We start from the raw sequence: 22,909 nt of genomic DNA, 5'->3' as shown, positions 1-22,909 counted from the left end.
CAAGGAGCTGTTCCATTTTTGTTTCCTCCCCGCCCCCACCCCAGCGCGCGCGTTTCTGTAACGCAATCTCATTGTTTAATCACGGCGGATTAGGTCGACGGAACATAAACGATTTCTTGACGAGAATCTCCAGTTCAAAGCAGGCTTTAAAAATGGTTGCTGTAAGTATTTTTGGTCATTAAGGAGAACAAAGAAATATTTGACACCTTGCACACGGCAGCTTTTGGGGCGGATGGCAATTTTTTCGGCCGATGGTTGTCCTGACGGTCGTGACGGATCGACTTTGAAGAATTGAACTTAGTTTAACGGCTGCGGTGTATTACAGTGATTTCGCACAACAAATCATCGAAAATGCGGCTGCATCCGACTGAAACTACAATTCGATATATTTTGAAATATCCAGTTCTCGATATTTCACGAGGTAAGTGGAATTTATCATTAGTTTCTTAGTAAATCGTTATTTTCATGTTGTTATGCTAATTACGAAGGCGGTGTTTGTTGACAAAAGTACAGTTAAAACTTCTTCTTCTATAATTTTCTGTTTTTAACTGCCCAAAAATTTTATTGCATATTCTTACAGACGAGACATTGCTCTTTAACCAGGATGCTGTTTTAGGATGCCAACTGATGTATCTTTATCGATATTTTCCTTTAAAGTCGGCCATTTTTTTGGCACTTGAAGAGTAGTTCAATAGGGAAGAAATTAAAAATTTTGTAAAAAAATCAGATTTCGATCAAATTCCCAAAAAAGCTTCTCAACACAACAACAAACATTTGCTTGTCTCGAATAATGAGATTTTGTTCGGATTTGTAACGCTTTCTTTGAAAGGCAAATTTTTAAAAGTGTGGCCTAAAATGGCCGCCGAAAGCCCTCTCAGAGCGGTAAAACCAAGATGGTCGCACTACAGCTAAAATACGAATCGAACTGAGCTGAAAGTTATATTTATGTGAATCACTTATATAGACCATTCTTCTGAGAAAGTTTGAGGGATTTCATTTTTTCTCGTCCAAACGACGATAGTCGATATTTACAGAGGACGGCTCTTAAAAATGTTAATCCTGAAGCAGGGCATGGCGAGTCAATGTTACGATGATGATTAATTTCTCTAGCTTCCTCTGGGTACTTCCACTGCAAGCTTCCATTTTTTTCCGAGTCAATAGCAGGAAAAAAAGAGGTTCAAAATTAGCTCCAGTTGGAAATCTACAACAAAATATCTCTCACCCACTTTAAAGGGTTTGTGATCTTTGGTAACATGCTGCATCCTTGGCAATTTTTTGACATAAGTAATATGGGAGAACAATAGCTTGAATATATGAATACCTTAAGACCCCAAAATTTGGGGTACGGACTTAAATCGTGATGTTGTAATGAGGTTGATTTATAGGACATAGAAACAGCTGAAATATCAGGTGATATTTTCTTGATTGAAGAACAAACTGTTAACATTTTTATCGATTTTTCCATTAGAACGTTGAAGATTTGGGGAAAATTCACCAACATTTGCAAGTTGTCATTTGTAGTAAGTAATATGATGACGTGATTTATTTACTCTTATTACATCTCTAGGTTAGTACACGCTGGGTGATTAGTCAATTTTGTGGGCCGTATTTCACTACATGAGCCACTAAACTCGAACGTTTTCCTTTCTCGCGCACCCCATTCTCCTCAGAGATATAATAAATATCTTACTAACCTTGTTTTCTCGGTCCGTGCTGTAAGTTACAGATCCTCATTTTTTCCTGTTGATTTGTTAGGGAAAACCTCAGTCAGTAATTTACAGTACAGACCTCAAACTTGGTTGGTAAGAGGTATACATGTATATAAATCTGTTTATTTACATGTATTTACTTGATTTGCCAGCTAGTTAAACATAAGCTAATGTATTTCTCTATTTTCTTTCCTCCCCTGACCACTTTTGAATATTCTTAATAGTCTTCCTACTGCTGGGCTTATTGAATATGTAGGTATGTATGATTCCACCTTGAACATCACAGCTAATAATATTTTCAACATTTCAACAGAGCGATATTTGGATTTTTAATGAAAGCTGGATCATTATTAAATTAAGTGGGTTAATGCATGGCGTTTCTCCATTAAAACAGTGATAAAACTTAAAAATTATAATTGCTCAACTCATTTTAGTGAGAAACCCACACTAACAAAAGCTAAAGTATTGTGAGTTATCCAGCATGGCACATGCAGTACTTTTGATTTTGTGGTACTTATATTACAACTGAACTTTGGCGGATTTAGCGTAGCAATATTTTATATTTTTCTTCGTTGCCTTCAAGGAATAAGGGAGTCATTTTAGCTTTAGCAATAGTGGAACACTACATTTTTTTATTTTTCTTATTTTTAAACCAGAAAAAATTGTGGTCATAATTTGTCTAAGATTTTGATCAGCTGAGTTGAGGCAAGTTTTCTTTGATTTTTTTCTCTCAGAATTGTTTTGAAGGATTTGAGATCTTTGAACATTTCAGGTTGCTCATAATAATAATTATTGTTAAGTCTGGTCCTTTTAAGAGTGTGTTAAAACCCTGGTTGGCTTAAGAGAAAGACCATTTATTTTGGAGGGAATTTTCTCTTCTAAAGAAAGAAAGAAAGAATGCCTGAGGCAGGGCGGGGGGGGGGGGGGGGGCTGGCAGCTACCTTTGATCTTGCCGCTTTTCGGAAAGACATGATCGCCCCAGTAAAGAAATCTGTCAATCATTCGAAAACTGTAACGAGCATGCGTGAAATGCGAAGGATTCATGCCATTTTGTCCGTGGCGACTCGACGGTGGAACACGCAGTCGTATTTAGTTATTGTTTATTTACTGTTAGCATGTTTTTTTGCGGTAGTACGAAGTTTGAACACTACGATTAATCAAGACCGCTGGAATGAGGTGCCAGCTTTGTTTTAGGTTAGTACAGCCGTCAGCATTGAAATTGCGGGCGACATGTTCTCAGCTGAGCTGAGATTTTACCAGCGAGTGCATGTGGTGAAGAATATGATTTGTAATGTAGCAAACGATTATGGTTTTCGTCACCTCAGGAAGATATTGTACGTCGACAAAACAGTAGATTTCAATTTCGATTCTTGTTCAGTTCTGAAGAAACCAGAAGCCACCACGCAGTGTTTCACTACTGTCATCGCGAAAGCCCAGAATGTAAGCTTAATTATTTCTCAAGATCGGCTTGGAACTTTAATGTAAACTTATTAAAAGTATTTGTCCCACATTTTATGGGTATTAACTGTTGAAAGCGTAGTTGCGAATGAAACAGCATGTTTATTTTATGGAATTCTCCCTCTGTTTAAATGTTGCGTGACGTTTACACAAGCTTTACTCAAGGAAAACGGCTTGAGTCGTTAAGAAATTTTAAGATAAGAAAATTTTGCAACTGGAAAGGATAGCTTATAAAGATCTCAGAAGAAGATTGCTTAACATTATTGTGAATAGAGCTACCAGGTGTGTATGAGCGGATACAAGGGTGTCTGTCTCTTGTCTGTACAGGGAGATTAACTTATGTGAAAAGACATTCAGGTCCTTATTCTCTTGTGCAAAAAATTGGGAAGTTGAGTTCAGTAGCACCGGGTGAACAATGTACTGATACACTGAGATCCTGCAGATTTAAAACCACATGCATGTCCAGAAACCTTGGAAGGTACATGTAAATATTATTGTCTTACCTGTCACCCTTACAGATGTCCATGACCACCTGTATAGGTAGGGTGGTTTTCCCCCATTGATGGATGTCAAAATGGGGCTACTGAGAATACACCCTAAAGCCCAACTGCAAGGGAGATACAGTACCAAATAGATCCCGGGATGGCAAATCAACCATGGTTTTTCTATGTATGCAACAGCCATAATTTTCGAAGAAGACAATCTAACTTATCACCCCTTGATTACTAAAGTGTTTCTAGCAAATCGAGTATTAACCCAGCTGACCACATTACTCTGCAGTATAATTATGTCATCAGTACATGACAATATACATCAGAACTGTAACATATTGCAATATTGTTTTATTGGTACATATTGTGTAACATAGTCAAGTGTAATTATGCAATTACTGCAGATTTTCACACACTTGCACAGCTAGTGTAATGACTGGCTGGAGTATTGCTGCGCCCTACCTCTTTTATGTTTCAGTTCTCACCCCAGAGGTATGATAGACAAAATCTAAAATAATGAAAGATAACTTTACCTCTTTCTTTAAAATGATGACATTCATTACCAAACATACATACTGAATTCAAAAGTGAATATTTGTGGCTCACTTGGCAAAGTTGAAGAGCAAAGTGCTGCTAACATCACCTCTCAACTTTTCACCATTTAGAAGAGATTGAAAAAAAAAAACCTGTTGTTGAGAGTATGATAGTAACATTTTAACTTAAGCAAAACAGATCAAAGGCTCCTGTGAGCCAACTCGTGAATGCAGATGACACATAGTAATTGCAATTTAGACGGCTACGGAAACTTCCTCAAAAGCTAAAAGAAATTATATCTTTGCCCGATTATGTAACGAAAAATGACCATTCTTGTACTATTAAAATGATTGTCAAATTATTCTGTACAGATTGAATAAGCCGATTATTCTGATGCGCCGATTAAAAAATATCACGTGTTTTTTTTATTCAAAGTTTATAGGAGCACGCCATGTGCAGCTACGTCATGCAAATTCGTGTGATAGTCCGCGGCTACTGGATTTCGCGATCGGGCTAGTGGATTCTAACCATCACTTGCCCGATGGGCAAGTGAAGTTTTTTTGGGAATTAAAATTACAAAATTACTGTAGGGCAAGCCGATCTCACAAAGGGAAATATGTTCAACAAAGTATCGCATTACGATTCATGCCCGACATAAATGCGTGAAATTTTTCCTTTGGAGTTCAGTCCACGCAATCCTCAAGTAAAAATAATGAACTATGACAAGCTCTTGCTAAATAAGAATTATTTATCGACCGCGTCCTTTTGCTTTCCCATAAATTACCAGTTGTAAATTTCGAAAATGAAACATTTTTTCCCTTTGAAACCTCTATGAAAGCTGACAAGATCTTAAAAGTGTTCATTTCACCAGAAATTTGCATAATTTTGTTTACGACGTCAATGATGCGTGACATGGCACGTTCCGCTTCCGCGTGAAAACTGACAAATTAAATTATTTTTTAATTAAATTATTTTTAAATTAAATTATTTTTAATTCTTGAAAGAAACCGCACTTCGTAGAAAAAAACGAAAAAATCCTATAACTTTGCTCAGATTCAACGAAAAATCCCCATTCTTACACTAAAATGATTGTCAAATTATTCTCTACAGAATGAATGAGAGAATTCTGACGCGTCGTGAAACAAATTTTCACGTTTTTTTTTTTTTTTCACTAATTGAGTTTACGACCCCGGACTTTCTGAAAAACTGAAAAAACTTGAAACTTTGCTCAGATTGAACGAAAAATCGCCATTCTTGCACTAAATGATCGTCAAATTATTCTCTACATATTGAATAAGAATTTCCTGATGCGCCATGAACAACAAATGTTCGCGTGTTTTTTTCCACTAATTGAATTTAAAACTCATTCACTGCGCACGCCCGAAAGTTAACGACAAAACCGACTGATCGACTGATCGACCAAGTCGAGAGTCAGCTATCGCTATAACTCGTTCATTGCGCATGCGCGCATTCACGAGTTAAAAATTAGATCACCAGAACCTCCACAGTTTGTTGACTCCCAGTATGTAGTTGCTGTAAAGGGAGGAAATTCTACAGTGTACATAAATGAAAAAAATTGGGAAGGTAACGTTAAAGTGGAATGGAGAAAGTCTTACTACCTCTTGCGAGTGTCAATTTCTGCAGGAGCAGGTCTAGCCCTGTGAACTATGTGTCAGATCCAAATACAGTCAACTCTCTTGTAAGCGACAACCCTTGGTGCACGACAAAGTGGTCGTTTACAGGAGGTGGTCGCTTACGGGAGAGATCAACAAAATAAGCCTTAATGCTGGACTGATAAATTAATTACCAAAAAATATTACCCTAGCGGCTAAAATTAGGCAAATAGAAACTAATTTATTTGAGATCACTGAAACAATTCCCATTTACCTACAGATCTAATTATAGTAATCTTCTCTGTCTGTAAACTGTCAGTTGTCTGGGGTAGCGTCATTAAAAAATTGAACTTTTGTTACTTCTGAGTAATTATTTACTCAGATCATACACGAATATGTTGGGTGGTCGCTTACCGGAAACAGAAAACAAAAGAATATGTCAAATTTCTGGCCTAAAAAGTGGTCACGGTCCCTTAGAAATTTGAGTGGTGGTCGCTTACGAGAGAGCTCTTGAAACGGTATTTAACTGAGAAATAAAACGGTTGTTTACGAAGTGGTTGCTTACGGGAGGTGGTCGCTTACGAGAAGTGGTCGCTTTGAGAGAGTTGACTGTACTGATCCTCTCCGGGGTCAGCTAGTCGTTGGTGGCAATGTTTTCGCTGTTCACTGCAGAATTGGCATCCGCGATCCCTCTTGATGACCAAACTTAAGGTAAAAAAGCGACCGAAACCTTCCTGTGATGTTTGGACGTCGAATAGCCAAATTGTTTGCGAATCCGCACAGCCGCGCTGTCACATAAATCGCCGCCATGTTTGTTTATCAAAAAAAATCAGTACTTAGTCTCGCTCGGCCAAATTTCTTAACTGGGGCGATCATGTAAACTCGGATCCAGGCCTCACTGCTGCCCCCCCCCCCCCCCCCCTGGGCTGAGGTCTTGGGTACTCAAGGCTGAGGTCATTGATTTCCCATTTGGACAGACCTAGGTTGGTGAAAAACATTTTTTTTACCTTCTTACCTTTTAGAGTATTAAGCAAATTGATAGAGGAACAATAAAACAAAGGGTAAGGCTGTTGCAGATTTCATAGAATTTGCCAGCTTGCAACATAAGTTGAAAATATAGCAAAAAGAAACAAGCCATTCCCCTTTTTGAATTTTCCTTTTATCAAAGCGCTGCCTCTCGTCAGTGATAAGCCATGGGTGAATTCATGTTGGACTTGTAAGTATCATGCCTTATTTAGGTATAAAACATAAAACTTTTATAAGAGTTTGAAATACCGTAAATGATCTAACAGACACCACCTCTTAAACAAACATCTCTTGTCTACCAAACTCTCCCCACCCCCCACTGTTAAATTTGTAAGAGACTCCAAAATACTAGGAGATAGCGAAATAGAACAAAATCAGCTTTTGTTCAGTTTCTTACTTGATTGTGTTGTTCAGTTTCTTACTTGATTATGGAATGGGTGTTGACAGCCTGGTCACGGCTCTCTACAGATGTGATTGATAAATCGTTCCAGTCCTGTGCATTAAATATCACAGTTGATGGCTCTAAAGATTCAGAAATTCTTTGCTTCGAGAAAGGTCAACTGCGTGAAGCAGGGAGCAGGGCAGTTAGAGGCACAACTCTCCATGCTAACTGAGCCAAACCACCCAAACCCTTTCCAAGTCATTACTGACTCGTTCATTAATGAGGCTACCGATGACAAGGCAACAACCCTGAACAAGGATTCTGACATTGACATTGAGATTTGAAGGAATGATATGGATCTATACATGGCCGAGGCGTACCAATGGGTGGACTTGATTGGATAGTCTGCTATTTTTAAACTATCTTGATACTTTTGCCTATTAAAGCATATTAGTTTTATTGAGCTTGTTACAGTTATGGGAATAAAGGCCTCCTATCTATTAACCCCCCCCCCTCCTTCCCCTTGGACCCCTAAAATTAAATAGATGCCCCGGGTGTCTATCAGATCATTCACAGTATTTGTAACATAGATTTGACTTCAAATATATATGGTTTTAAATTCGAACCAAGCAAAGGTTAAACTGGAGAAATTTATCTTGTTTACGAGGACTATTTAATAGGATGAGATTACAGAACCTGAAAGTATTTCTAATTAATGGAATGGTAACGAGTGTGGGAGATTATTTTCTTTCTAACATGTCTGAGCATCTTCCCCTCAAACGACTTTCCAGTATCACAGCAAATCTTACCAGCCTCTCAGTACAATATGGATCAGTGTTTATCATGGTGACTTAATTCATAGCAATAGCTCAATTTATTTTGTATAAAAATAAAGTGATGTTTGGTCCCAAACAGTGTCCTTATCAGGGTTTGACTATATTTCCAAAACTTTTTATTATTTCGTTTCAGAGCTTAAGAAGGGGAAACTATATGTGGCAAGGTTATTCATTAATAAGAGATAAGCAGACAATAGAGGGACACTTAAAAGAGTCCACATTGGAGGGAAACATGAATCCAAACAGTGTAGCAAGTGTGAAAGTCCAGCAGGAACTTATGAATGCAAACAGCGTGGCAAGCGTTTTAGTGTAGCAGGGAATCTAAGAATGCATGAAAGGGTGCATACTGGAGAGAAGCCATATGAATGCAAACAGTGTGGCAAGTTTTTTAGCCAAGTAGGAGCCTTAAGAAGACATGAAAAAGTCCATACTGGGGAGAAGCCCCATGAATGCAAACAGTGTGGCAAGTATTTTAGTCAAGCAGGGCACCTAAGGGCACATGAAAGAGTCCATACTGGAGAGAAGCCTTATGAATGTAAACAGTGTGGCAAGTGTTTTACCCAAACAGGAGACTTAAGGAGACATGAAAGAGTTCATACTGGAGAGAAGCCTTATGAATGCAATCAGTGTGGCAAGTGTTTTAGTGTAGCAGGGACCCTAAGAATGCATGAAAGAGTTCATACTGGAGAGAAACCTTATCAATGCAAACAGTGTGGCAAGTGTTTTAGTCAAGCAGGAGGCTTGATGACACATAAAAGAGTCCATGCTAGAGAGAAGCCTTATAAATGCAAACAGTGTGGCAAGTGTTTTCGTCAAGGAGGACATTTAAAGACACATAAAAGAGTCCATGCTGGAGAGAAAGCTTCCAGATGCAAGCGGTACAGCAGGTGTTCTTGCCAATTGAGAAGTCTAAGGCGGTGTAAAAATGCCCGCAAGGATGCTGCAAATTGTAGTAGAGATAGCGTACTGACACAAACCCCTATTTTGCAAAACCCTCAGGAAGACCATTGTCAAACACACATCTGTTGGATTTGTCAAGAGGAGCTTAGCAGCGAGGCGCTTCTTCTTGAACACTATGAAAATCACATGACAAGTGTTTAGCTTAAATCACTGCTCTACGAACGTTTATGTCAGACCTGTCCTTTTTGTGGCTGGGTGTGAGTTGGAAAATGCAAAATTTACTGGTTAAGGGTTCGCTTCATTTGAATAGTGATAAAGTAAGTGAGGAAATCATGAAGCTTCCAGTTACAAAATTTTAGTTAAACCTCGCTTTAGAGACACCCGCCTGATTTAGACATTTTTCTGAAATTAACCCACTCATACAGGCATCTTGTTTATACAAACACTGTTTAACAGTTCTGAAGGTATCCATAATAACAGGGTTTCACTGAACAGTTTATCACGAACAACAACTACAATGTCAATGGCTAAAAGAGGAGTGGAATACAATGACACCCTGTAGCCTTAGCCTACATTTTAAGACGCGTGAAAACTAAAAAAGTGAAAACTTTCGTGAACTTATAAGTTACTCAAATGCATGAAAATTACCGGTAATAATGAGGTGTCCACATTCACCGGGTGTTTTCGGGGTATGTAAAAAGTTGATAAACGGATAAGAAATTGGAGAGCTGCTTTTCATGGAATTAACGTGATCTCGTCCTGCGTGGAATTGTCAAACTCTGTATATAGTTTATGCTGTGAACAGTTTCAGTTTCTGTCTTTTAGAGTTTGGGAGGGTGATGGGAGATTATAAAACATGGATCAAGAATTATGCACCGAGTGATTATTCCTGGAGGAAAAAAACCAAGCCTCGTCACTTGCCTGAATATTTTCCGTTTAATAATTTGAAAAGAGTTATGAAGTATATTTCGTTCGAGTTTGCAGCACAATAGCACCGTTGTTGTTGTTTAATGTTACCGTTGTCGTTATTCAAAAGTAAACAAAACTAAACCATCGAATAGACCGTATACAAAAATAGCTGACATTTTAAAAATAATATTCTTTCGTCTTCATTCAAGTTAGACTTACTAGCCTCGTTCACGGTAAATTTTCGTTTGATTTTTGAACTCATTAACAACGTCAGTGAGGCTTATTTGAATGCAAACAAAAGAATATTAAAATGTCAGCTATTTTGCATAGGGTCTGTAAATGTTTAATAATGGGTAATTGTTGAGTTTGTATTTATTTTAACGTGGAAATTGTTCAGAGAAAAGACGCCCAACTCTCACATCCCTTTTTGTTTCATGTTATTGTTCATATTGTTAAAGGGTTTTTCTGTTGTTGTTGTTGTTGTTGTTGTTGTTGTTGTTATTGACAAAGTAATTATTATTAAATATGGTGATTATCAGTAGAACGAAGCGTATTTCTTTCCTGGGTAACAAAAGTACACGAATGCATGGATTGAATTGTAACGAGTAAAACCCAGCTCAAGAGGGAGATCTGGAATTGCGCGAGCCAACAAATTTCGCTCATGGTTAAAATAAATTATAATCTGGAAGATTTCCTTCTTCTATATTCCTCGGTGCATCATTTTATTTATTTATTTATTTATTTATTTATTTATTTATTTATTTATTTATTTATTTATTTATTCATTTATTTATTTATTTATTTTTTGGCATTTTCCACCCTCCGGGAAGTTTTTATCTGTCACTAAACTGTATCCTGGTATCTGGCAAGGCTTCATGTTCAGCCAGTAGGTTCCGACAGTCTGGTTGCGCATTTTGAGTTGCCAGTTGCGAACTCATCGATCGCTTCATTCAATGCTTAGGATAAATAAGCGACACTAATCAAGGAATCTGGTTTGGTTCTCTAGTATTCATAATACACAAGTAATTAAAGAAGTTTAGAAACTTCACTACAACAACACCTATACTTACTTCACGGGATCAGAAAAAAACGCTTTTTCTTTGAACCATTTGCCATCCGTGTGCTGCTTCGAATTCTTGCCGAACGTAGTTGCAAGTTACTGAAGAAACGTCTGACTCAGTAGCTTTCTTATGGTTATAGTCGTTCATTGCAATTCTGTGCTCGCAAATTGTTCCTTCGTTAACTGCTTAACACATCACATTTGACCGTTAGGGAGCTTGTTTACAGCCAAGCTAGGGCTTCACATCTGGCCGTGGATAAAAACGAGAGGATTGAGCCCGACAGAAAAGGGGAAAATGAAAAAGATGGAAGATGAAAGAAATGAACAACTGAATAAAGGAAAAGAACAAATGAAGGTGCCCCGTACCATTTTACCGAACCTTCCTCGCCCTTTTTGTTCAAAAACGACTTTGTTTTCGTTTTTGGAAAAACATGAGGTGCCATGTTGTAAGAGTCCGATCATGACGCTTCATTTCATTATTTGCAAATAACCCACCCCTCCCTCCTTTATTTTTTTCGTTCGTTCCTTCATTCATATTTTCATTTAAACATCAGTCGATAGAGGGAAAAGTGGGACGGTCTTTTTGGCACCTGACTACTATACATTCAAGTAATTTCGCATACCCACTGGTACTGTAATAGTTCATATTGTTAAAAGAGTTTTCGCTTTCTGTGTTTGCCGTTGCTGTTATTATTGTCCGCTAAGTAATTAAATATGGTGTATATTAACATCCAACAGAGCGATGCGCGTTTTCTCTTCACGGGTAACAAACGTGCACGAATGCATGGATGGAATTGGAAAAAGTGAAAACCAGCTGAAGAGGGAGATCTGGAATGGCGCGAGCCAACACCTTTTTCACAATTTTTACTTGAGACCGTTTTCCACCCTCTCCACCCCTGTCATGTTGATTGTCCCTATCCCCGTTGGAGTTTTCATCTGTCACTAAACTATATACTGATCAGTCAGCTAAGGTTCATCCTGTCGGTTGTGATAGACTGCGCGCGGGTTGCACACTTATCGATGGCTCCATTTGATGCACAGGACACAATAACAGGTACTAATCCAGGAATTCGTACAGTATTTGTGATACCCAAGTAAATGAAGGTTTTTTGAACTTCACCATAGTAGGTCTAATATGTTTTTCACACCTCAAAATAAATGTTTTGTGTGCACCGCTTGTGCTGCGTGCAGTGTCTTCGATAGCAATTTCTGTTCAGTTTTGAAGAAGTGAAAAGAAAAATCCTCTCGGACAGGGTGATTCTTACTGAACGGAGTCGCAATTTGTGACTCTAGTACCTTCAAGTGATGCGGGTCGCTATTATTATTTCCTTTCAACAAAAGATAAACGGATGTTGGATAAATGTTGGATGTACGGAGTTTTCAAACGGTTTCAACGCCATTCAACGTTTTCAAGAACAAAGGAAATGTTGAACGGATGTCGAATGAAAGTGTAAACCAATTTAAATGATTCAACGCACTTTCAACAATGTTGAAAGACTTGTTCAAACGCCCCCAACGTTTGGTTCAACAGAGTTTTGAACGCATGTTGAAGCAAAAATATGTTGAAACCGTTTAAACGGGCCTTTTAAAAGCTTTCATGCATACGAACAGGTTTCCGCGTTTGCTGCCCATTTAGACACTGATGTCAAATCAGTGTACGCAAATTGTCTTGTTCTCACTCCGGCTTATCGGCAGTGAGGGACAGGTGTCTAGCTGAACGAAGAAAAGAGAGGTTTCCCCGTCCTCATATTTTACTCCTCGGGCCGTCCTCATATTTTACTCCTCGGGAGCCTGTTTGCAGCCAAACTAGGGCTTCACGTTTGGCTGTGGACGAAAACAGGAAATCAAACCCATTAAAAAACAAGTTGAACAACCGCAATAAAGCATTAACTCCCGCAAGGCCCGCGGCCATGACGATTGAACACCTCGGCAGAATCGTCAGTTCATCATCTGGTCATCTGGACCACTACAAGAGTGTTACAAAACTGATTGTTTTCGCTTTCCGAGAACATTGTATTGGACATTCCAGAACACTCTATGGAACATTCTGGAACATCTTAGAATGCTGACTGATGGATTACGTAATTGTCTTTAAATAGCATGCGCTGATGCAATGTTATTGAAAATAGATTTTAGAGGGTTCTAGAACCTTGTTGCATGACTATATAAGCGAGTTTAGCAGTTTGATATAGTCAGCGTGTAGAATTCCGGTGTGCGTGGCTTATCCTGAACACCATTTAACCATTTGAAGGTCATTGTATCGATGTGTCCCAAACGGTATCAGTTGAGAACAACTTGTTCGATCCCTCGAACTGCCTCTACCACAATAGGTGAGGAAAGAAGTTTATAAAACTTATCCTCTGATAGTTGTTGTAAATCTTCCTCGATTTTGTCAGTGGTCAGTGAGAATGACCAGGGTCGTCCCTTTCTCTGCTTTTCTGAAGGTTGAGTTCGCTGTTGCTTTTAAACGTGTTCATGGCGATTTTTTCGCCGGGTGTAATATCGTCAGGTTGAGGTACTTGAAAAGCGTAGAAGCTATTTCTAGCTATTCCTGCATTTCAAAAAAAGAAACACATCCAATCTGTCGAGTCCGGTTGTTGTTCCATACCCGCAGCTAGGGTCTTCTTACTTCGGTTTTTAATTGATAAAAACTTTTATCGCAGAAGGCGATTAAAACAACAACAAGAAATATAAGGGAAAAAAAGAAGAAAAAGTTTCTTTGTTTCGTGGATCGCAGATCCCCACAGCGCGCCCCCATGAACAAATTAAACGTTTTGGCAGTTGCCTACCTAGCAAGCTCGTCAAACCCACGATTCGTACATCATCGATCCACACAAAATAAAACGCACACCCTAACCCTCAACCCCTACCCCTACCCCAACTCCTTCCCCCGGAATAGACTTGCCGTTCGCTCAATGAATCGAGTAGCTTCGTCGGGTTAGGATACAACCAGACGTAATTAATCGATGATCAATGACATCAATGAGTAATCAACTGATTAGTCATTGATTATTGGCGATGATCAATGGGTAATCGATGAACAAAAATTTCGTGGCCTATCGATTACTCATCAATGTCATTGATTATTCGTTGATGCTACTGATTTCTCATCGATTACCTATTGATTAGCCAGCGACTACTCATCGATTACACATACATTATTATGCTGCACATCTATTACGATTTCCAGGCATCTTTTAATATAACTAGCTTTCCTGTTATAAATCACATGGTACAAATTCCACTATGCTGGAGAGCGAGCTATACGCCTTGGGACATTCTAAACAAAGAAAATTCAAGTGTGACTGGATTTCGGATGTCCCAGTGCGCAATTTGCTCTCCAGCAAGGTTGATTTTGTATCATGTGACCATCAGCTGCAAAGGGCCCATTGGTCTGTTCCCTGTCCGAGGGTTTCTCTCTCACCCCCAAACCGAGGCCTTAGGAGTCTATTGACAGGCTATTTAAATAATAGATCTTCTGCGTGCAACAAAAGCAACCAAAACTCCGGAATTACATGAGAATGACCCAGTTTTTCAGTTTTAAAATTTATTAGCTGCAGTTAGGTATTGTCATATTTTTTATTTCACGAAATAACAGTAACAACAATGGGCCTTTTGCAGTAACTGGTCACATGGAAAAAAACACGTCATACTAGATGACAAAAAATCGTGGCATCCTAAACTGGGATATCGAGAACAAAGGAAAGTCAAGCTTGACAGGTTGTAATACCTTCGTGTTCAAAACTACAACATTCTTTTGCCATCCAGTATGGTGGATTTTATACCATGTGGCAAGTTAGTGCAAAAGGCCTATTTCCAGTTTCCATCAATACTTAACACCCATTTTCAGCTAACAGGGACCATTAGCAGTTGGAAAAGTCGAAAAAAAAAGTATTTCTGATCCACTTTTCACTAGAATTTTTGAATTGTTTATTATTTAAATTTTCGTTTCCTAAATTTGGACAAGAAACGTCCAAGTGGTTTTTGAGTTATAGGAAAAAATGTTCGACCCCCTCTTTGACAAAAAAATACATGTTTTTGTCTAGGACTGCTAAAAGAAATGTAACGGAGACAGTGAACAGATGCCTTTAAAAATTTCGTTGTTATCATTTTAGGGTCCACAGTCCCAGTAATATAAACGTTATAAAGTGAAGATTTTAGTAACAGACTTTTTGATTGGTAAGCTTTGCTCGAACACTACCGGAAAGGGCCTGAAACATGGTAACGTAATTTACATACCAAACAGTAACGTTATTTACACTCTCACAATATTGCTAGATTTTACTTTCTTATAACATCTATCCATTGACTACCCTGCAGGATCACAGTTTTAGCTCAATTTATGATCCGAGCTATCATTTTTTTTAATAAAAATGTGAACTTTTACCGTCCATTTTAGATCAAAACTATTAACTTGAACAAAACATTTAAGTTGTGAAGTTAACTGATAACTTAAGCATGACAATTTTGCCAGACAAACGTGCTGTTTCGTTTTTATTGTCAGATATACTAATGTAGTTTCCGAGAGATTAGTTTTTACCCCTTCTCGTCTATTTTCTAAAAATTCAGTTCTCGAAAGTTCAGTTGTGCGCCGATAGTATTTTTGCATTTGTTTGACTTCTTAGTTCCAGATAAGTGCTACCTTCTTGGCCTTTTTTCGCTCTGTTTACGCTTTCTACATTTTAGGTCTTGTTTATGGCACGTACGTCCGTGAACAATAAATTTTGCATTTCACGTGCGTATAAAGTATTGGAGCGGATCTTGTTGTTGGACTGCCATATTGGACAAGTTTGAGAATGCTAAGAGTATAAGTGGGAAAAACCCTGTAACTATTTTTTGAAAACGAGATCCAAAAGCCATAAACATGCAAGATAGATTAAAGAGTCTCGATATCATGCTTCTATATTCTCGATAAACTTGAAAATCAGTCAACTGGAAAGCTTTTTTCTCCAATTCGTCGCTATAATTGAAATTCATTTTCACTGTAAATTACGTTACCGTCGCAATTATTGCCAAATTGGGCAATGTCTTTCGCTTGATTAATTCATACCGCTGTTTCTCGCATAAATAGTGCGGCAATAGCTTACATAGAAGAGAAAAACATTGATTTCCATTAAAATTTCACAAATTACAATACTTGCAAAGTGAAATTTCGTCATTATAATACACCCGTGAAAAAGATATGAAGAGTAGAAACCAGGATTTCCATTTCCGATAAAAAAAATGAAATCAGGACGACAGATTGATCGAATCAGTAAAACAATTACTCTCTACAGCAACAGATAAATTAGTTGAAAAAAAATCATATCGTTATTTTAGCTAAATACAGCCAACTCCCTTTATTTCGGACACCCTCGGGACCGCGAGTTAGCGTCCTTAAGAAAAAGAGTCCATATATACTGGGTCTTTATTTGAGGCAAACGTCCGTAATTTATTTTTTGCCGGTGATTTAGTTGCTGTCCGTAATCGACGAAGTGTCCGCAAGGCGCCGAGAGTAGACTGTATTTCGTTTCGTTGATCCATTCAAAATTCATTAATACTTTTCTAAGCGCTAATGTTCTCTATAATAAGTAGCTGTTGCAAGTACGACAATAATTTTTTCTTAAATTCTCTTCAACCGCCAATCCACTGTAAAATTTACTTTCCCGGCCGTAGAACTGGCGAAAACTGAGTCACTCCTCAGATCCAATCCACTGAAATCACAAGTCCAGTCCACCAACACTCCACTGAGTAACCGCGTCTGTACCTTCACTTTTTGTTTGTGGTCGATGCTAGCTTGTGATCGAGTGGCAAAGAAGTAAAATTTCCTCTATTTGAAGGTAAGACAAACTATTTTCAGTGTTTCTCAAACGTAAATTAATTCTTTAGGTGTTAGGATCGAACGATAGAAACGAGCAAAGTGCAATTGCAACCGACAGATGATCGATAGAAGGTTTAGCCGTCTTGTCCGCCGATGGGCGCCATTTTGAAAGAAGGGCATTGGAACATTCTACGAGCTGTTTTTGTTGTCTTTTAATTTTGGCAAAGTCTGACTTCTAAAGTATTTGCTTCCTATAAGCTGAAAGCGACATTGCCACAGGGCTTACCTTGAGTTTTGGTCAAACTGCACAAATTATTTCAAAGAACCGTTCCTCGAACACTGATGAACATCACAACTTCATGCTGATTGAAGTGTGTCATTCAGGAATGGGTGGCTCCGTTAGATTTTGTTGCCTGAAGGCTCTCTTTTGGGCATTCACTTCGGCAGCTGCCGAGACTGTGGCAAATAAGTTCAGTTTTTAGTGAGAACTTATGCAGGAAGACCCTGAAGCGAATGCAAAAGACTGAAACAATAGCCAAATTTAGCGGTCTTGAGCCGCGAAGTTGTGAGCTTGTTGTGGAGTCTTTTGCAAGCTTTTAAAAAAGAGATCGTACATGTAGTATTCACTGAATGAAACTTTTTTTCTCGAACAAGTCAAATTTTAGTTTCTTAAAAATATATAATTATATTTTAGTTAAAAACCTTATCTGTGATTTTGAACACAGCCTTCTATGACTTGAGCCTATGGCTAAAGCTTGTGTCTATACTTCCAAATGCGTGAGAAACTTAGAACCTTGGTTGGAAATTTGAGACGAGATACCTTTTGTATACAGCGATTGTTTAACTTTTTGACTTTTAAAAGTCAAAAAGGGAGAACGTGTAATGGATTGCTGTCACTGGATGAGATTCCATTCAGTGAACAGGGTTTGTTTATTGTTTATTTCTTAATTTGCGTTACAAGTGATTGTTTTTAAAAATCTCGAGCCTGAAGCAGTGCAAGCCGAGTCAATGTTATGATGATGATTAATTGCTCTAGCTTCTTCTGGGTACTTCCACAGAGTTTTTCCGAGTCAATAGCAGGAAACAAAAGAGGTTCAAATAAGATACAGAAGGAAATCAACAATTAGAGAAAACTATCTCACCCACTTCAATTTAACTTCAACTTAAATAATTAAACTTCACTTCAAATTTAACTTATTGAAAGGAAACCACACTACTCAATAATATAAAATCATGTTGGACAATAAAATCTTAGGGAGTTTTCTCATACTAGAACTGAAGTTCAACACCGTGTCAGGCTTGATTCATGGGCAAAGTGTCGGTCAAGCCCAAATATATCTTTAGTTTCTCCTTCAGTTTTAAGTGCTTTCTGTTCGTAACAGATGTCACTAAAGAATGGTCCAAAGTGTCATGAATGATTCATCATCAGTATTGTTGCTGTTGCCCAGTTTGCAGCTTTTCAGTAGAAATCCTTACCTACTCATTACTTTTTACAAGCATTCCTGAGGAGATTACTTGTAGCATACCGTAAATGATCTAATAAACGCCCCCTCTCTTATGAACGCCTCCTATCTAATTAACGCCCCACTAAGCTGTCAAGTTTGTATTAAACGCCCCTCTCTAACAAACGCCCCCTGTATAATAAACGCCCCCCTTTGCTGAAAACCAGACATAAACTCGAAACAGATGTACAATACAATCAATGAATTTATTTGCATTGCTGCTTAATTAACACCGGTGTGCGAGTTGCGTCTTGCTCTATTTCCAGTTCAAAAGTGAGGATGGCGATCTTTAATGTTCTTGATCTCTGTGCTTAGGATATCAGCAATTTTCTTTCGCCTTGTCCTAGCCTACTTCACGTTTGATAGTCTGCTAAAGCTCTGTCATTTAGGTTATTATAATACCGTAATTTTTTTTTTTTATATAATATTTATTGAAATGTATCATTTACAGAGCAGTTACAATTTCATTGACAATATTATATATAGGTTAAAATAATAACAATTGATACATTTTGCACAGTTACCCCATTTCTATTTTTAAGCAAATCAAATAGTTCAAATAATAATAATAATTCAACTAATTTAACTAAATAAACCAATTAAACCAATTAAACCGAGCAACATCAGATAAAAAAAAAAATAGTAGATTAGGCGAATCAGCTTTAAAGACTTTTCACGTAGTTATCAATTTCTTCTCATTTGAATATCCATTTCTTTTCATAAAACTTTTTCTTACTTATTTTTCTTTCAATATTATATTTGATAGCTATCGTGTTCTGAAAACCTTGTATTTTAGGATGTATTTGTGTTCTTCTACAGTCCCACAAAAACAGTTTTCCAATGATAATAAAGTAATTAAGCAGTATATGTGAAGGGCATGGTGTTGAAAGTATTCCGAATAAGACATTTTCCAAAGTCAGGTGAATCACCTGATTTGACAAGCGGTGCCAATACAATTCAAAAACTCGTTCCAAAACTGCCTAGCATAAGTGCATTGATAAAGTAGGTGATATAGTGTTTCTCGCTCAGTTTCGCAGAAAGTGCATAATTCGTCAACTCTAAAACTAATTTTGCATAATTTCGCGTTTGTGTAGAGTATATTATTGAGAATTTTATACTGAAAGGCCTTAACGTACGATTCGAGTGCAACATCGTGAGGCAAAATGAAAGATTCTTTCAATAAATCATCTGATATATTAAAATCGCCTTTCCACTTATGAACAATATTAGGTGGCCATGATTTCTTCGCAACAAATAACGAATAGTAATCTTTCGATTTCTTCTTTTTCACATCAAAAATGCTGTTATTTATCTGAAGCGAAGAAGGCGTTAGTGGGTGGATTTGATCACGCGTATTTTTTAAGAAATCAGGTATTGAGTGTCGAAGGCCCGCCCACTGTAGAATGCTAATTTTTCCAATGTTATTTGAAACGTAACTAAAGGAATCGTTGATATTCAAATCAAGTCGGAGATCACGTATGTAAATAAATCCGGATTCATAGAAATTCTTGTAAAAAATGGGCTTTTTATCTATTCTTATTTCTTTATTATTCCAAATAACATTTGTCCAATTTATGTCAGTAGCGAAACTGTCGCGAAATTGTGACCACCACAGAAGAGGCTCTCGATAAAACTGGGAGGTGAATGTATAATCCTTAACGTCATAGTTACAATTTAAAAAGAACAGTCCTCCAACTGTTTTCAATTGGTGTTGTAAGTACCGCTTCCATGTCCCATCGTTTGCGTTGAATATTCGTTTAAGCCATGCCAATCTCAAAGCTTTAACCATGCTTTCTAAATCAATCATTTTTAGTCCACCTTCCCCATAATCGTTTATTGTTGACACACGCGTTACTTTATCTGTTCCATTCCAATAGCAATTGATTTAATTGTTTCACCAGCTCATTGGGTGTTGGCAGGAGTGAGCATACATAAACAAATTTGGGAATTAGAAAGGATTTTATTATTGTCACTTTACCAAGGATTGAAAGACCTCTGGAAGACCAAATGTTTATCAGTTTTTTAATACTATCCAGTCTTTCGATGAAATTCTTTTCTTTGAGCAGTTTTAGGTCATAAGTGAAGTATACTCCGAGAGCTTTTATTGGTTCCATAGGCCATCTAATTCCAAAAGGTTCTGTTTTATTTTCTTTGGATGCTCCGATCCACATACCCTCAGTTTTTGTGCAATTAATCTTAAGGCCCGAAATGTCCTTGAAAATGTCCAACAATTCAAATAAACTTTTGGCCGAGTTCATATCCGAGAGCACTGCAGTGCACGAGATGGTCACAGCGAACAGACGCATTTCGCTGTAGAGCGCCCTTTTCGCCTCCTTAAAGCCGAAAAGAATGAAAGCAAACAGTATATATGATGACAAACAAGAAGCGTAACCGACAAAGGAAACAGAGTGAAGCAAGCAGCGCGTCCTCCAGCGACGAAAACTCTCCCGCAGCAAAGAAATCCAATTTGACAGACGCCACGAGGTGTGACATCCCGGCCATCATGTCGGCACAAACGTTACATTCGGTGAGTGAAGAACCAAGTATCGGCCAAATATGGCAAGTATTAATGAAAATACAAGCTGATGTTACAACGATATTAAACGACAATCAGGAACTAAGAAAGGACGTGGAAAATGTGAAGACCTCGATGCAATTTCACGCTGAAATGGTAGATGCACTCAAAACGCAAAATGAGAAACTTGTTTCAACAAACAACGCTTTACATAGCGAAGTATTTGATTTGGGAAAGAGAGTGCAAACACTTGAATACGAGCACGATGCCTTAGAGCAATATACGCGTAAATTTAATATCGAAATCCATGGCATTCCAGAATTCGAAGGTGAAAACCTGCAAGACATTGTCATCAAAACGGGCCAAAGAATGTCAGTAGATGTAACAACCGAGGACATTGACATTGTACATCGACTGTACCGAAAGTCGCCAGCCATTAAACCCATAATTGTTCGCTTCACTACATACAAGAAGAGACGAGAATTTTATAAAGGAAGATTTAATTTAAAAGAAACGAATACTACAGAGATCATCGGGTCAACACAGGGAGATACAGAAGGAAGAATCTTCATAAACGAGAACCTTACACAATACAGACAAGAAATTCTGGCTAAGGCAAGAAAAATGAAAAGAGCTGAAAAGATCAATCGAGTTTGGACTGTGGATGGGAAAATTTTTGTTCGGAAAACTGAGGAGTCCAGACCGCTTAGAATCAGTGAGGCTTGGGAATTAGAAGAACTGGCAACCTGATTATACTATGACTGTTTACCTCATATCCTTTAATACCTCATAAGTCGTTGGTGTAAGGAAAAATGAACAGACCTAGATATACTACATTATTCAATCATCATCAATTTTTTTTTATTAAATTACACGACCGGTTTTCAGGAGGCAAACACACCGTTATTAGACTATGCTTGTTCGATCGCTCGTCAAACCTTTTTTGTTTACTTGCTATCACATTAGGTCTTTAGTAATTTTAGTTATTATTTGCATTTGTTATATCGTTCTCCTATTTTTCCGTTTTGAATATAATCTTTTTTCCCCATTAGGTTTACTAGCATCATACATTTAGTTCGAGCAACATCGGCGAATCGTTTGTTTTTAAATTGCTTATTTCTTGCATTTGTGATTTGCATGTATTTATATTGCCTGTATTTATATTGCATGTATCTATATTGCATCTTTTGTTCTGTTGATTAATGGATTCTGCAGTCCCAATGTTACTTTCCGCAAGTACGATGTCTTTTAAGTTGATTTCGCTTAATGTGAAGGGCATAAGCAACTTTAAAAAAAGAAGAACTATTTTTACTTGGTCCCGAAAGCGCAATGCAGACATAACCTTTCTACAAGAAACTCATTCCACTGCTGAAACAATTGTTCAATGGAAAAATGAATGGGGTGGAGAGCTTATTGCCTGTCACGGTAGCTCCAATTCACGTGGAGTGGCAATTTTGATAAAAAACGGTTTTGATTGCAAAATACAGCATACAATCGTGGACCCCATGGGACGATATATAATTTTAAAAGCCGATATAAAAGATTCAAGGTATGTTTTAATAAATATTTATGCTCCAAACAAAGACAAAGATCAAATAGAATTCGTAAACAATCTACTTGATATATTGAGAAAGGAAAATCTCGACACCGAGGAAAAGATAATTATGGGAGGCGATTTTAACTGCCCCCTCAATCCAGCTTGTGATAAAAAAGGAGGAAATCTAAATCAACGAAAATCAGTTGTGGAACGTATTGACTGTTTACAAAACGAGCTTGATTTAGTAGACATATGGAGAATTAAGAACCCAAACACAAGAAGTTATACGTGGAGCCAAAAATCTCCCAAAATCTTTTGCCGCTTAGACTATTGGTTAATTTCAAACAATTTAAATGACCTTGTAAAATCAACTGATATTATTCCCGCAATTAGAACAGATCACGATGCAATTACTTTAGATATAGAAGAATTGGCAACCGAACTAAGAGGTTTGGGATATTGGAAAATGAACTGCTCTCTGTTAGTTGATGAAGAGTATGTAAAGAGTGTCACAGAAATGATCCCAATTTGGACTGCAGAAGGGCAAAAGGAATTGTCAGACGACCGCTCAACCTGGGATTGGATTAAATATAACATTAAACGTCACGCTATTTCACACTCAAAAAAGAAAGCGAAA

At 37.7% G+C, this 22,909-nt stretch overlaps 3 protein-coding genes across 7 annotated transcripts in view; 2 read left to right on the top strand and 1 right to left on the bottom strand.

Moving 5' to 3' along the window:
- LOC146460115 (uncharacterized) overlaps positions 1 to 22,909 on the bottom strand; it is a 457,503-nt gene that overhangs the window by 3,087 nt on the left and 431,507 nt on the right. The gene's annotated exons all lie outside the window — the stretch shown is intronic.
- On the top strand, positions 1,467 to 10,599 carry LOC146460142 (uncharacterized). Of its 5 annotated transcripts, XM_085088431.1 has the most exons (4): positions 1,486 to 1,520; positions 1,934 to 1,965; positions 6,974 to 7,021; positions 8,183 to 10,599. In XM_085088431.1, exon 4 carries the CDS (start codon positions 8,377 to 8,379, stop codon positions 9,148 to 9,150), a length of 774 nt encoding a protein of 257 aa, XP_084944557.1. In that variant the 5' UTR covers positions 1,486 to 1,520; positions 1,934 to 1,965; positions 6,974 to 7,021; positions 8,183 to 8,376; the 3' UTR covers positions 9,151 to 10,599. The 5 variants fall into 5 exon arrangements, with proteins under 5 accessions (XP_084944556.1, XP_084944558.1, XP_084944557.1 ...); XM_085088432.1 differs by lacking the exons at positions 1,934 to 1,965; positions 6,974 to 7,021 and adding an exon at positions 2,023 to 2,068 and having other exon boundaries at positions 1,478 to 1,520; XM_085088430.1 differs by lacking the exons at positions 1,934 to 1,965; positions 6,974 to 7,021 and having other exon boundaries at positions 1,467 to 1,520.
- LOC146460141 (uncharacterized) overlaps positions 16,672 to 22,909 on the top strand; it is a 28,417-nt gene continuing 22,179 nt past the window's right edge. The window contains exon 1 of the mRNA XM_085088449.1: positions 16,672 to 16,737. The gene's annotated coding sequence lies outside the window, so the exon portion shown is untranslated. The remainder of the gene's footprint in view (positions 16,738 to 22,909) is intronic.

The sequence above is a fragment of the Pavona decussata genome, unplaced genomic scaffold (genome assembly GCF_977016875.1).
Source record: "Pavona decussata unplaced genomic scaffold, jaPavDecu1.1 SCAFFOLD_214, whole genome shotgun sequence".
In the NCBI taxonomy this organism is placed as follows: Eukaryota; Metazoa; Cnidaria; class Anthozoa; order Scleractinia; family Agariciidae; genus Pavona; species Pavona decussata.
The sequence above is the reverse complement of the archived record's forward strand: the minus strand, read 5'-3'. Positions and strand labels throughout refer to the sequence as shown.

What these genes read in the sequence shown, in the direction of transcription:
- LOC146460142 (XM_085088430.1), top strand. Translation starts at nt 8,377, where the DNA reads ATGCATGAAAGGGTGCATACTGGAGAGAAGCCATATGAATGCAAACAG.